General features: G+C 41.4%; 1 protein-coding gene across 1 annotated transcript in view; it reads left to right on the forward strand.

The window, feature by feature from the left end:
• The window catches only part of CRMP1 (collapsin response mediator protein 1), an 808,535-nt gene that overhangs the window by 691,937 nt on the left and 102,687 nt on the right, over window positions 1–13,911 (forward strand). Inside the window, exon 13 of the mRNA XM_044056207.1 lies at window positions 10,521–10,700. Coding sequence (XP_043912142.1) covers window positions 10,521–10,700 — 180 coding nt within the window. The remainder of the gene's footprint in view (window positions 1–10,520; window positions 10,701–13,911) is intronic.

Raw genomic sequence — 13,911 nt, forward strand, 5'->3', positions numbered from 1 at the left:
CCACATCAGCACATACAGCCACATCTCATGGAGTCTCTACTTCTAAGCCTATAAGGCAAGCCACCACACAATCCAACCTTCTAGTCATTGGAGACTGTATTATGAGATACACTGATGTCCCTCTCACCAGGCTAAGAAAGAATCAGTTGCTTATCAGGGCACAGATACCACCACATTACTCATGCACTCAGGTCTGGCTTTTGTTCTTTATATTTTCACACTTCCTCTGTTGCTTCTTTTTCCAGGTGGCTCAAAGTTTCTTCAATTATGTAATGTTTTTCATGGATCTGTTGATTAATAAATACAATTTTTGTAGCTTTTGACACTTAAAGGCCAGTACAGAGTAAAGCAGCAGGGAAACTAGAATGGGAAGCCTCGGATATGTCAGGGCCACTTTTTATGAAGGGAGCAGTCACAGAAGATTATATAGTCTGTGAAACAATTTTTTCACACACCCCAAACTCCATAATATGACAGGTATTACACTATTAAGACTTGGCCCTACTACTGCAGACAAGACAAGAATACATAGTCAAAATTAAAAGAAAAATTGGCAAGGAGACAAGAAGAGGAATCCTGGGGCTCTCAGGGCCACACTTCACAAAGGTAACAGTTATAACTACTGTGAGCTTCTCCCTTATTCCACTAAAAATCACCACCACAGCCTTCCTAACCCCTGCTATCCCCCCAAAATAGGAGGTAGGTTGGAGTAAGATCATAAAAGACAAGTGGGTATTTAGAGTGATAATCCATTTGTCCCAATTTTATTTTTATATAGGTAGGTACTAGGCTATTGGCCCTAGGGCCTATATAAGCCTAGTCAAAAAGGTACCCTGGCTTTCACCACCCAAGAAAATTATTTTCCTGTGCCCCTGTCAAGCAGAGCCACAGAAGTGATCCCCAGGGTGAATTTCCTATTTCACATCCAATCATCAGGATTTTTCTTGGAGTGCTAATGAGGAGCTCTATATTTTTTTTTTTTATTTATTTTACATTTGTTAACTGGGATAGTCTGACTGGATACTTGTCCATTTTCAGCAGAGGCCCAGGGAGAAAAGCTCCAAGGTGCAAACAAAAAGTACATTGCATAATACATAAAACAAAAATGTAAAGTATACAGAAACATTATTTACAGAGTATTTCAGAAAAACAAGTGATGCATTTAGTAATCAACAGATTTATGTAAGCTAAGGAACTAAATTCCTAGCTCTTTTCAACCCCCTGCTATAAAGCCGATTTAGGAGTTGCCCATAGAGCACCATCGGTTAAACAAGGTTAAACTATTTCTGGCTCCGTAAAGTCTGCTCTTCAATTTTTCCCTTAGAACTTCTCTACTTGCAATCTAAACAGTCTATTCTCTATCTCAAAAGCTCAGCACTTGCTCCTAAAGCATTTTTATATAGGTAAAGTATTTATATACTAAACAAAGTACTACATTAGCCTAGTATCCCCTTGTACCCCATTCCCTATAGGGTCCTTCTGACTCAGTTCCACACACACTTTTTTTTTTTTTTTTTTTTCATCAGCATGCAATCAGGATCAGCTCTCCTCTTCAGCTGGTGAATGGTGATGCACATCTTGAGGCAATGTTACAATTGCCTCACACACACACAACCCACTCCTTCTCCCACAAAACACAAATACATTTGAGAAATGCAACTATATAGCCAAACTGGGCTGAGCTCTCTCAGGTCAACTCAGGACTGGCAAGACCAGACAGGAGGAGAACCACGCACACCACAAACCCAGTTTCACATAGAACTATCACAACTGCAAAACAAACACATAAACACACAAAGACATACTCGGAGGCACTGATCAAAAATCTACCAAAACTACAGAGGTCTCCAAAGCAGACACCCAAGCAACTGCCACCTCAAGACATAAGACATGCAACACGTAGTTCTCAAATTCAGTGTGCTAAACAGTCACAGCCCTTAAGGCCAAACACAATGCCAGACACACTTGTTATAGGTGACTCCATAGTCAGACACACTGACGTCCCACTCACCAGACTGAACAAGGAAAATCAATCACAAGCTGCCTGTCAGGGCGCTAGAATCCGCCACATAACACAGCACTCAGGTCACTCCACAGCAAGTACAAGTATGACTCAGTCATTGTCCATGCCGGTGGTGCGACCTGAGACGCGCACCTCCTGGACTACATGAAAAGAGACATAGAGGAGCTCTCAGATTATGTAGCCCAGGCCGGTATGACCCTGACCCTGAGCAGTATCCTACCCTCACCAAGAATGATGCCACAATACAGAGACAAAATGATCAGCTTTAATAATTGGGGCTTTTACTGGTGTCATTCTAAGGGGATCCAATGTCTGTCTGCCTGGGATGACATGCTTGCCAGCCCGCGCTACGCAAGGGACGGCTTGCACCTGTCACCCGGATATTGGCAAAGCTCTTGCCACCCCCATAGTGCCTTTTTAGGCAAGGCTCAAATGATAAACCTACGCCTAGAAAACAAAAAATGAGAAAAACTAAGGGTAATACTGCTGAATGCCAGAAGTCTAAACCTCAAGATGCCCTCGAAGCCCTCCTCAGTATGGAGAACATCGATGTCTGTGCTGTGACTGAAACCTGGTTCAAGGCTCCTGAGAGCACCCCAGCACTATCAGGTTATACCTCATATCATGCCCGGCCCAAAAATCCGACCGAACCACAAAAGGAGGGGAGTATCCATATTCATAAAGGATACCCACACCTCCAGGTTAGTGGCAACGCATCGGAGACCATCCAGGTGCAATTAACCGTAGGTAAAACTGCCCTACAGTTTGTAGCATGCTACATTCCACCTTCTCAAACTCAGGAAACCCACACAGCCTTCCTGAAGACACTGGAGAGTATGAATGTCTCTCCAAACACCATCATATTGGGTGACTTCAACTACCCAAACATAGACTGGGAACATTACTCAAGCCCCAACACCCTAGCCCAAAGGTTCCTGGAGTTCATAAACTCAAATGCTATGGAACAACTAGTCACCATTCCCACAAGAGGAGAAAATATACTAGACCTGATCATCACAAACATGGGGACAAAATGCTCCACACCGGAAGTATATCCTCATTGGTGAGATCAGACCATAAATTAATCTCATTGGAGATCCACATCCCCCCCACCCCCAGCAAAAGACCACAGTGAAGAACTTCTCAAAAGCAAACTTCACACTTGAGACTGGAGTGGTATCCTTCAAGGGCCCCGAGCCAGTGGAAACCACAACCCACACTGCTGAAACCCTTACAAATGCCTTCTACGAGCACCTCCAGGAATGTATGGATCAAACAATCCCTAATAAAATCAAGACCCTTTCCACCAAAAAGCAAGCCGGTCTGGTGGACCCCAGCCATAAACAAACTCTACAACCATAGGAGAAAGCTACTACATGACAGAGCAAAATCCCTAAAAGGGAAGGCATCTCTGATCAATACTAGCAAAACTACGTTCACTCATAAAATCATCCAAGGCCAACTTTGAGAGAAAAATCGCTAATAACACAAAAGACAATCATAAGGCCTTCTTTAGCTATGTTAGAAACCTGGGTGGAAACTCCCAGATATGCTCAGAATTAGTCCAAAATGATAAAAAATCACTGAACCCACAGACATTGCCAACATACTGGCAGACAGGTTCAGTGCAAATTTCTCCCTCCTCCCCCAAAAGGAGAAATATCTATCCCACCAGAGTCTAGCCTCCCAAACATCTCAGATGCCCAGGTGAGAGCTGCTCTCTAAAGCAAAAACACAGCATCAATGGGACCGGACAGTGTCCCCAGCTGTGTGCTACACGAACTCAATGAGGAACTAAACCCACACATAAGGCTGCTGTTTAATCTTAGCCTTACTACAGGATCCCAAAGAATGGCGTGACGCAGCTGTGGTCCCACTTCACAAAGGCGGTGCTTCTACGGACCCTGGAAATTATCACCCCATAAGCTTGACGAGCCTTGTCTGCAAAGCTATGGAGAGGATCATAACGGAACTCATAAATAAAGACATTGGGGACCTACAGACATTGGATCCTACCCAATTTGGCTTTGTCAAGGGCAGATCCTGCCTCTTGAACTTGGTCGACTTTTTCGAAACAGTCACTAAGGCCATTGATGAGGGTAAGGCAGTTCACACAGCCTACGTTGACCTAGCAAAAGCACAATACCCCACTCGGGCATCATAGAAAAGCTCACCAGCTTAGATGTAAACCCATATGTCACAAGATGGGTTGCAAACTGGCTCAAGGACAGAACACACAGGGTTAGAGTTGCTGGTGCCATGTCAGACTCTAAGCCGGGTGTCACACAGGGCTCAGTCCTGGGCCCCTCTTGTTCGGCATTTATTTTTCTGAAGTGCAGGCAAACATAGGGGATTGTGGCTGACAAAATTTGCAGATGACTGCAAACTGGGCACCATAATTGACACTCCATCAGACACAGACATCCTCCAGAGAGTTCTCATAGAAATGGATAACTGGTGCCAGAGCCATGGCCTTAAGCTAAATGCCAAAAATGTATAGTCATACCCTTTGGGAAAAACAAGGTAACCCCTAATTACCACATAGGTGGTAATCCATTAAACACGGAAGAAGTTATCAGGGACCTGGGGACCCAAGTTGACAGTAACCTCTCTTTGACACTCACATTGCCAAAGTGGTTAGGAAGACCTTCTACATTGCCCACCTGATCATGAAGGGATTCACATCCAGATCAGGAGAGGTCATTGTACCACTGTACTCTTCACTTATCAGACCAATGATTGAGTGCAACGCCCCTCGTGAATGTACCTTACCGACACCTGCAGCAGTTGGAAAGACCCCAAAAGTTCCTCACCAAAAGGATAAAGGCTCAAACATATGTCATACGATGCCCGACTGAAGAAACTCCAGCTCTATTCAGTCGCATACCATCTGCTCAGAGGTGACCTGTGCCTGACATACAAGGCCATGTCCAACCCGGAATTAATGGACATGCTCCACCTCAAAAAATCCAAATCCACCAGAGCCACGGCAAGAGACTTAAACCTCAACACGGATATAAATAGGACATGCTGGAGGGATAGATTCATCACCCAGAGACTCCCTACACTATGGAACAGAATCCCAGTCCATGTGAGGCAGAGCCCCTCACTGACTCTGTTCAAGAGAAATCTTGACGAGTGGATGGGAGATCGTTTACCCGGGAATCATCTCTGTGTCACTGCTGGACAGAGGCACAGCAAACTAATGGGTATAGTATTCTCATCCTAAGGGGTGGTGAAAGCCACACACACTCTGGCTAGGCTTATAAATGCCCTAGGGCAGATAGCCTAGTATGAACCTATGAACCTATGAACCTAAGATAGCTGGGAAATACTGGAGTAATTACTTTGGAAAAATAGATAATGTGTTAGTCAGGTTTAGAACAGGGACAAGACCAGTGTGACTTAAAGTATTGTTTTGGACTATTTTTGAATTCACTTATGGAGGGTTCTGCAGTAGTATCTGCAGGAAGGGAGTTCCAAATTTTACCAACATAGTTAACAAACAGAGAGTCACCGGATGAATTATTAGCTTTGTTAGTTTGGACAAGCAGTTTGTTTGATGATCGAACTGTACTGAGGTTGCTGTAGGGGTAGATTATGGGTTTGAGTGCTAGTTTTTATCAGGTTGGTTTAGTACTTTAAATGTAACTATCAGCTGGTTGAGCTGGATTAGGCAAGATAGTTCTATCCGCCCAAGATATCTTAGGTTAATACAGTGGTGTGTCTTGTAGGGCATACCAGTGGCAAATCTAGCAATGTGATTATAGCAGGTCAATAGTTTATTGAGTTCTGTTTTACCTAGGTTAGTTAACCGAGGGGAAGCATAGAGTAAGGTCGAGAGTAAGTGGGAGCGGGCAGTGGCAGTATGAGCAGGTGGTGTAAGGAAAGGCTTGATCTTGTAAAGTGACCCAAGTTTTTTTATTGATGGTTTTAATAGTTGATTATTATGTTCATTTAATATTTGGTAAGTAGGTAAATGGACTGATCCAAGGACCCTTTTCACTCATGACCTAGCCCAAATAGGTCAATACAAGCTACTGACACACGCACACACACACACACACACACACACACACACACACACACACACACACACACACACACACACACACACACACACACAAACATAGTGTTCATATGATCCAAGAATAGCAATGTACAAAGGTTTACAGTAACATGTAGCATTAAAATATATATATAATAAGTAAGCTAGACAGTAGTTCCTTTTCACAAAAAGGTATAGCTACGGTATTCATAACAGGGAAAGTAAGACGTTGTTTTAAAACAAAGCCAAATACAGAAGTGGTCATTCCTCTAGTGAAAAAGGCAAAAAGATCTTGTATTTCTCCTCTTACATTACATTTTTTAAAGGAAGATGTTATAGAGATGCTACCAAAATAGGAACAAAAAAATAAAGGCATCTACTCTAAGTTATTCAAGGTAAGAAGGATCCTGGTGACTCATTTTGGACCTCTCCATTTTGAATAGCATCCTAAAGGTCCCAAAATTCAAGATAATAATATTGCAGCAATTCTTACCACTTCTTTTGCCTCAGTGATGATTAACTGGATCTCAAAGAAGCTAACTTACAAATTCCAGTCCACAGAGACCTCAGATACTTCCACAAATTCAAGGTAGGGTGCTGTCATTTCCAGTTTACCTCCTTGTCCTTAGCTGAGGCTTCTGCTCCAAGGGTATTTACAAAGTGCCTGGCTTCAGCAGTTGCATATTGCAGAACCAAAAGAATTCATACGTAGTCCTACTTAGATGACTGCTTAATTCAGTCTCAGAAGGAGGTGAAAAGGCTGTGCATTTCAAAGTGAACTGCTTTCAGACCTTGGGTCATTAATTTAATATCTCAAAGTCAAACCTAATACCATCTTACAAAACAAATTTTCTGGGAACTCGATTAGATTACAGCTAGTAGATAACCTTTTACCCTCAAGACAAGCTAGAGTTCCTAGCAGAATACTTTCAAGTCATTGCCTTGGAGACCTCAGAAATGGCCAAGGATTTTGTTATGGCCAGGGAATTCTTGAGGCACTATGTTGCATGGCTTCTGCTGTATTACCACTACTCCTGGCGAGACTACATCTGAAGATGCTCCAGTGGTTTTTCAGAAACACTGGTTTCCCATCCTGTCCTGCATGAAAAAGATATTGGAGTAGTGGTCCAACAAGGTCAAAAAAGTCTAGGTATGCCTTTCAAACAAGATCCTCAGAAGCAGACTGTGACTGCAGATGCCTCACACTTGGTCTAGGAAGCACATTCAAAGCCTTTATGTTCCATGATGAATGGGATTCCTCTCAGAGCAGAAATATCAATATAAAAGAAATGATGCCTCTGATTCAAACACTGAAAGCACTCAAACCTGACTGGGAAAAAAGTACTGCAGGTTTTAAGACAATTCAATAGCTGTATCATGCATAAACAAACAAGGGGAAATTTGGTTGTACCCCCCTATGCAAGCTGACACTGATAGGTGATAAAATAACTCTGCAGTCCAGGTGACCTTAAAAGCATTCTGCATCCCATCTCAACTAAAGTCAGTGGTGGACCACATGAGCAAATTAGCAGCAAACATTCTGGAAGAGATTCTTTTCAGGGTTGCTCTTCTACACTACGTTCACAGGTGGGAAGTGTCAGGGACAGACCTGCTTGCTTCTTCAAGCAACAAACAGTTGAGAACATTTTGCTTCATTGTACCATAAAAGAAGCTTTGGAAGTGGGTGCCTTCTTCTTCAGATGAACATAATGATTTCTGTATGCATTCCCTCCAACTCCCCTCTCCACAGAGTAATCCAAAATGTAAAGGAAGAAGGACAAATTGTGCTGTTGATAGCACCCTTTTGGTCCAGGTAGCACTGGCACTTGTTCTCCCTACTCATACAGATGTCCAAGATAAAATGTTTCACACTGCCTATGTAACTGAACCACCTCACTTAAAACAAGGGGGCTGTCATACACCCCAACTTGGAAAACTTCTGGCTACAGCTTAGATGATTTGACATTTCTCCCCCTCAGACACTAGTTTATAGAGGAAGTGCTAAAATGATAAGAAAGGCCAGAAAGTTTGTTACCAGAAAAATATTACCTAGCCAAATGGAAAAGATTTTCTATCTGGTGTCAGAAGAAGAATTAAGACCCCTTCTCAGTCTCAGTGTCTGACTTTACTGCATTTATTTAAGCTGCTCAGAACAGAGCTGGTGTACTCCTAGGTGACAGTGCATCTTTCTATGATATCATCCTGCAAGATTATAGATCCCTTGCTAGAATCCCTGCAGCATGTAAAGCAGTTTGTCAAAGGAGATGAACACTTGAGCCCACCTAACAAAGTAATTGTTCCTCCTTAGGATCTGAACTTTATGCTGGAAAAACTTATACTGTCTCCCTTTGAGCCGACTGTTTGCACCCCTGAAATTTCTGCCCTGGAAAATCGCATGTCTGCTTGCCATTATATCATCCAGGAAAATTTCTAAACTAGAGCCTTAAAGTGCAAAGACCCATCTTTTAATATTCCACAATGATAGTCAGCCTTAGAACCACTTCTTCTTTTAAGCCTAAGGTTGTGACTGAGTTTCCCCTTATCCAGTTCTTACAGCTACTTATCTTCTTCCCTAACACCCAGGACAAGGATGAGAGAATTTTATACTCAGTGGATTTGCATAGATAATTAGGATACTAATTAGACAAAACAGCAGGACTCCTGGTCAACATTTTGTGTCAGCTGAGGCCAAGACACCACAGGAATTTGAACAGTATAAATAGATCCCACAATACAAAGGGCACACACAGTAGCCAATGTGGCTTTTGTAAGAGGGAAAAGTACCAAGGCCATGCTAGAGGAAGGCCCTCAGCCCATACCTTTTCCAACATTACAGGTTAGACTTTTCCTCCAAAATAAAGGCCAAGATTGTCACAGCCATCTTTCAGAGCCTTGTGCCTCCTATGCCATCCCACACCACTACTTTCTATATTTTGTGAGCTGTAGATAGCATCCCAGTTGTCAACACTACTCCAACAGTGATCCAAATAAAGAACATGGTTCAGTAGATTTTAGAGTAGATCAGTGTGATGCAGTGTAAGTTTCCCTGCCACCTTCCTCACTTTTTTCTTTGGGCATCCAGAGGACTGGATGAAGCACCCTCTTATTCTGTCTGCCCTCTCCCCTTCTTTCCATTCAAAGATCCTTTGGCATACTCAGATCTGGACAGACAGTGGAGCTTAGGTTCTCTATGTTTTTGCCCTCCCTGGCCCCTCTTCCATTTGGGGTGTGTGATCTAAGGTGCAGCAGAAATCCCAGTACTCAATCATCTACAACAGAGATCCTCTCAAACAACTACTATTACAGTAGGTTTCTACAGAATTGTACTTATTTTAGAGACTAGGTATACCTGATTTTGTTATAACTGACAGTGATCCACAATAAAAAAGTCAGGAATTCAGGAAATTTGTATGTGAGTGAGAAGTCAAACATAAGACACCTGGCTCATTCAATTTCAATAAATAGTGACAAGAGGAGACAGCTATCCAAACAGCGAATAATCTTAGAAAATTATCAGTAGTAATGTGTCTTTCGGCTTTTAAGGGTCGCCACAGCGAAACTCCAGTCTACTAGTGATTGGCAGTAGATGTTTATGTGCCGAGTGGCCGGCCCTGATGCACAACCTTGAAGGAAGGTATGCCCATTCACACACGTCTCCACACAGAAGACGCTCTAGCTGAGAATCGAACAGGACAACGTCTTACTGTGAGGTGATAATGCTACCACAGCACCACCACCACAGTATAGAAAATTATCAGTAGTAATAACTAGGATTATCATCTCAGAAGTACATAAAAATATTCCATTTCATGGATTGAGACTCTCGGTGCCTCAACTGTTAATGGGCTTTAGGTTGAAAAACAAATTACCTGCTTCATCTACATTGCTTAAGCCTGAAAATGGACACAAAGCAAAGTAAATGCTGAAACCAAATCAGCAGAGATAGAAATAGTACTAAGACAGAAAATGCAGAAGGCTAGCAGGTTTGCAGGTTGGAGATAAAGTAGGAGTACAGAAACCAGAGGAAAGTTTGCAGCTCAAGTCGCTATAGCAGCTGAACCAGGATACTGTTTCATTGATAGTGACGATGGATAACCGTATAAACTGAAGCCCCCTTGCCCATCCTTAGTAATGTGTGCTAACCCCACCCCTGCACCTTGACTTATGACAAACACTTTCCCTAACACAACCACTGCTCAGAATGTGTCTGAAGTCAGTGGTATGTTTTTGGTTAACTGACTCATTGTGTGATCGATTGCAGTTTAGGTAATTTCATTATTTCAGTCAGTATGTTCTTGAAATGGTAACACTGGTCTCCAGCGTTTTGATGCTTGAGCATGTTGATATAATGTCATATATACACACACACATATATATGTGCGTATATGTTAGACAAATCTGTGTGTAAGAAATGACTTCTAAACAAATTTGTTATTTTTTTATTATCAGGCTCTAGAATACAACATTTTTGAAGGAATGGAGTGCCATGGAGCCCCACTAGCAGTCATCAGCCAAGGAAGAATAGTGTTTGAAGATGGCAATCTTCATGTCACCAAAGGAAATGGGCGATTTATTCCTCGGAAACCATTCCCTGAGCATATCTATCAGCGCATCAAAATAAGGAATAAGGTAAGAGCAGAGACAGATTTACTTTTTCATACTGCACTGACACAATGGGGTGCTTTTTATTGGGATGCAACATTTTGTGGAAAGTATCAAAACTATACAACCCAAGCCATTCAATGCATTTTGAAAAAGTAAGCTAGGTGTGAAAAGTTCAGGCACCTGAATTTCTTATATTACCCTTATTCTGTTGCTTAAAATTAAAGGAGTTCCTCATAAAAGTTCCAAAACTCTCTTCTGACTGTTGATTTTGTTATTGTCTTTGAATGCATACAGTATAAATAAATTCAAATGTTCTGACACTAACTTTGAGTGTCTATGCCAGATTACACTAAATGAATGTGCTCTTTCAGGAATTTATTTCCTTTTGGCTACTCTTTTCTGTTTATAATTTTTTCTCCCAGTGTTTTATTTATCCTCAATATTCAGGCAATAATCCAGGTAGAATTTACTGGTTGTTTTTTGTATTTTTTTTTTTTTTTTTTGCTAATGTTGATGTTTGTTTAGTTTTATATGATAAATTCTCACTGTACTGATGTTGGCATTAGTACATTTTTATTGGCCTTTCAGTTCTTGTATTAAGCATGTACTAAGCAAACCATCAAAATAATTTGTTGTCACTTAGAATACCGTGAATGTGATTTCAGTGAACACATTTTGTTAAGTGCGTGTATGTACACACACACACACACACACACACACACACACACACACACACACACACACACACACAGACACACACACACACACACACACACACAAGAGTAGCTTGGTTGGGACAAAGGGTAATTACCCTGAGTGCTAGGTGTTAGAGAAGGTGATTGGATCGGTCAGTAGTACAGTCCCAAAATTTCTGAATGGCAGTACAGAAATTAATTCAGATATGTTTTGCTTTCCTACAGTTTTTACAGTAGCAGTGCTTTAAGGGTTTAGCCCCCATTCATTAAAGGTGCAGGGGTGAAATTAGAGCAAAATTTGTCATTCACTTTAATTAAATGCAAATCATACTTTTTCTCAGCTGTAGGACTTGCAGTTCTCACAATTTCAGTAAGGAGCTATGAGAAAGCCTTCCTATAACTATTTTCTCTTTAAGTAAAGGTTTCTTGTTTTCAATGGCAGTTATATAACTGAGTCCCAGCCTGTTATAAAGGACTGTTTTGGTCACTGTGTATTTTGAAACAACAATCTTGCCAGTAGAACTTAGCTGTATCACATAGCAAATATTCCATGATCAACATTCAGTGGTTTCAAACCTGGAGAAGGGAGAAAAAAATGACTAACAGATACTAACAGAATTGCAATAATGCTTAGTAATAAACCTAGAAAAAATGCGGGGGGGGATACATTTTCAGTAGGAGACAAAGACAAAACTATCTAGATACATTTCAGATGTATATAAAATCACGTATATTTTGACCCAGTATGACTGCTCCCTCTGAAGATTGTTACTATGGAAAAGACAAGGATGTATAAAGTTTTGAACATATGTCCACTGAAATATAGTTATTGTAATGGTCTGAAATGCAAAGTAACTTTATTGAAGATATGTTTCAGTGTGTTTTGCTACCTTAAAAAGCACTTTCACCTTTGAAGAAAATATAACTTTACCTTGCAAAGTTGACTTATCTGAAAGTTAGTAAATAATAATTTCTATTTGACAGGTTTTGGACCTTCGTTCAATATTTTATTAAATTTCAACAACTAAGACCCACAAGGCTCAGGTATCTATTTTCAAAGGTAGGTTGGGCTGGCAGTACTCCCTGGCTAAGCATCTTTCTCAATCACACAGTGCACAATAAAAGACTGGGGGAATCAAACTTAGGACTATAACATAAAGCTTGTTAGTAGCTGATAGCCTTTACTGAACATACTGTACTTGTATTCTGTTTCTATGCTACATCTACAGAATTTATGCTTAAAGTTACTGGCGGGAAGCTTCATGTTAGGACAACATGGTGCAATGTCACTATTATGTACAGTTCACCATTTGTTTTATATTTATGTGCATTTGTGATTGTGTATTATACTTCAGGATATATATATATATATATATATATATATATATATATATATATATATATATATATATATATAGCAGTTACACGAGTACATGGATCATGCTATCCCAAACAGAACCAAAACGCTATCCTTCAAAAAAAGGAAGCCAATCTGGTGGTCCCCTGCCATAAACAAACTCTACAACAGAAGGAAGAAACTGTTGCAAAAGAGAGTAAAATCCCATGAGTGGAGGAGCTCCCTGGTCAGCCTCAGTAAGAAGCTGAGATCCTTATAAGATCCTCCAAAGCTAGCTACAAAAACAAAATCGCCACTGATTCTAAGGGCAGTCACAAAGCATTCTATAGCTATGTCAAGAATCTCAATGGCAACACCCAGATCTGCTCTGAGTTACAGCACAACGGCACAAAAATTACAGAACCAGCTGATATTGCCAACATCCTGGCAGATAGGTTCAGTGCTAATCTTACCCCCCTCTCACCCCCTAAAGGGCCCATATCAATACAGGAAGAATGCAGAGTCCCTGTAATCACATCTATGCAGGTAAAAGCTGCACTCTCTAAAACCAAATACACAGCATCCATGGTATCAGACAACATCCCAGGCTGCATTTTACACGAACGTCAGAATGAACTGGCTCCCCACCTAAGCACCATGTTCAATCATTTTCACACGTCAGGCTTTGTGCCCACTGAATGGCATGCAGCAACAGTTATCCCACTTCACAAAGGGGGAGCCACCACTGATCCTGGGAACTATTGCCCTATTAGCCTGACGAGCCTGGTCTGCAAGGCCATGGAATGTATCATCATGAAATTCATAAACAAAGACATTGGTAACCTCCAAACTTTGGACCCCATCCAGTCAGGGTTTGTGAAAGGCAGATCATGCCTTTGAACCTGATCAACTTCTTTGAGGCAGTCACCAAAGGCGTAGATGAGGGTAAGGTGGTTCACACAGCCTATCTTGACCTCGCCAAGGCTTTGGACACCATCCCCCATTCAGGAATTATAGCTAAACTCACTAAACTAGGTATAAATCCCTACATCACAAGATGGGTAGCCAACTGGCTCACTGGCAGAACCCACACTGTAAAAGTTGCAGACTCCAAATCTGACTTCAAATCAGTGACAAGTGGAGTACCACAGGGTTCAGTCCTGGGACCTCTCCTGTTTGGTATCTACTTCTCTGAAGTACATGC

The sequence above is a fragment of the Protopterus annectens genome, chromosome 14.part0 (genome assembly GCF_019279795.1).
Source record: "Protopterus annectens isolate FY-2018-M chromosome 14.part0, PAN1.0, whole genome shotgun sequence".
NCBI classification, from domain to species: Eukaryota; Metazoa; Chordata; order Ceratodontiformes; family Protopteridae; genus Protopterus; species Protopterus annectens.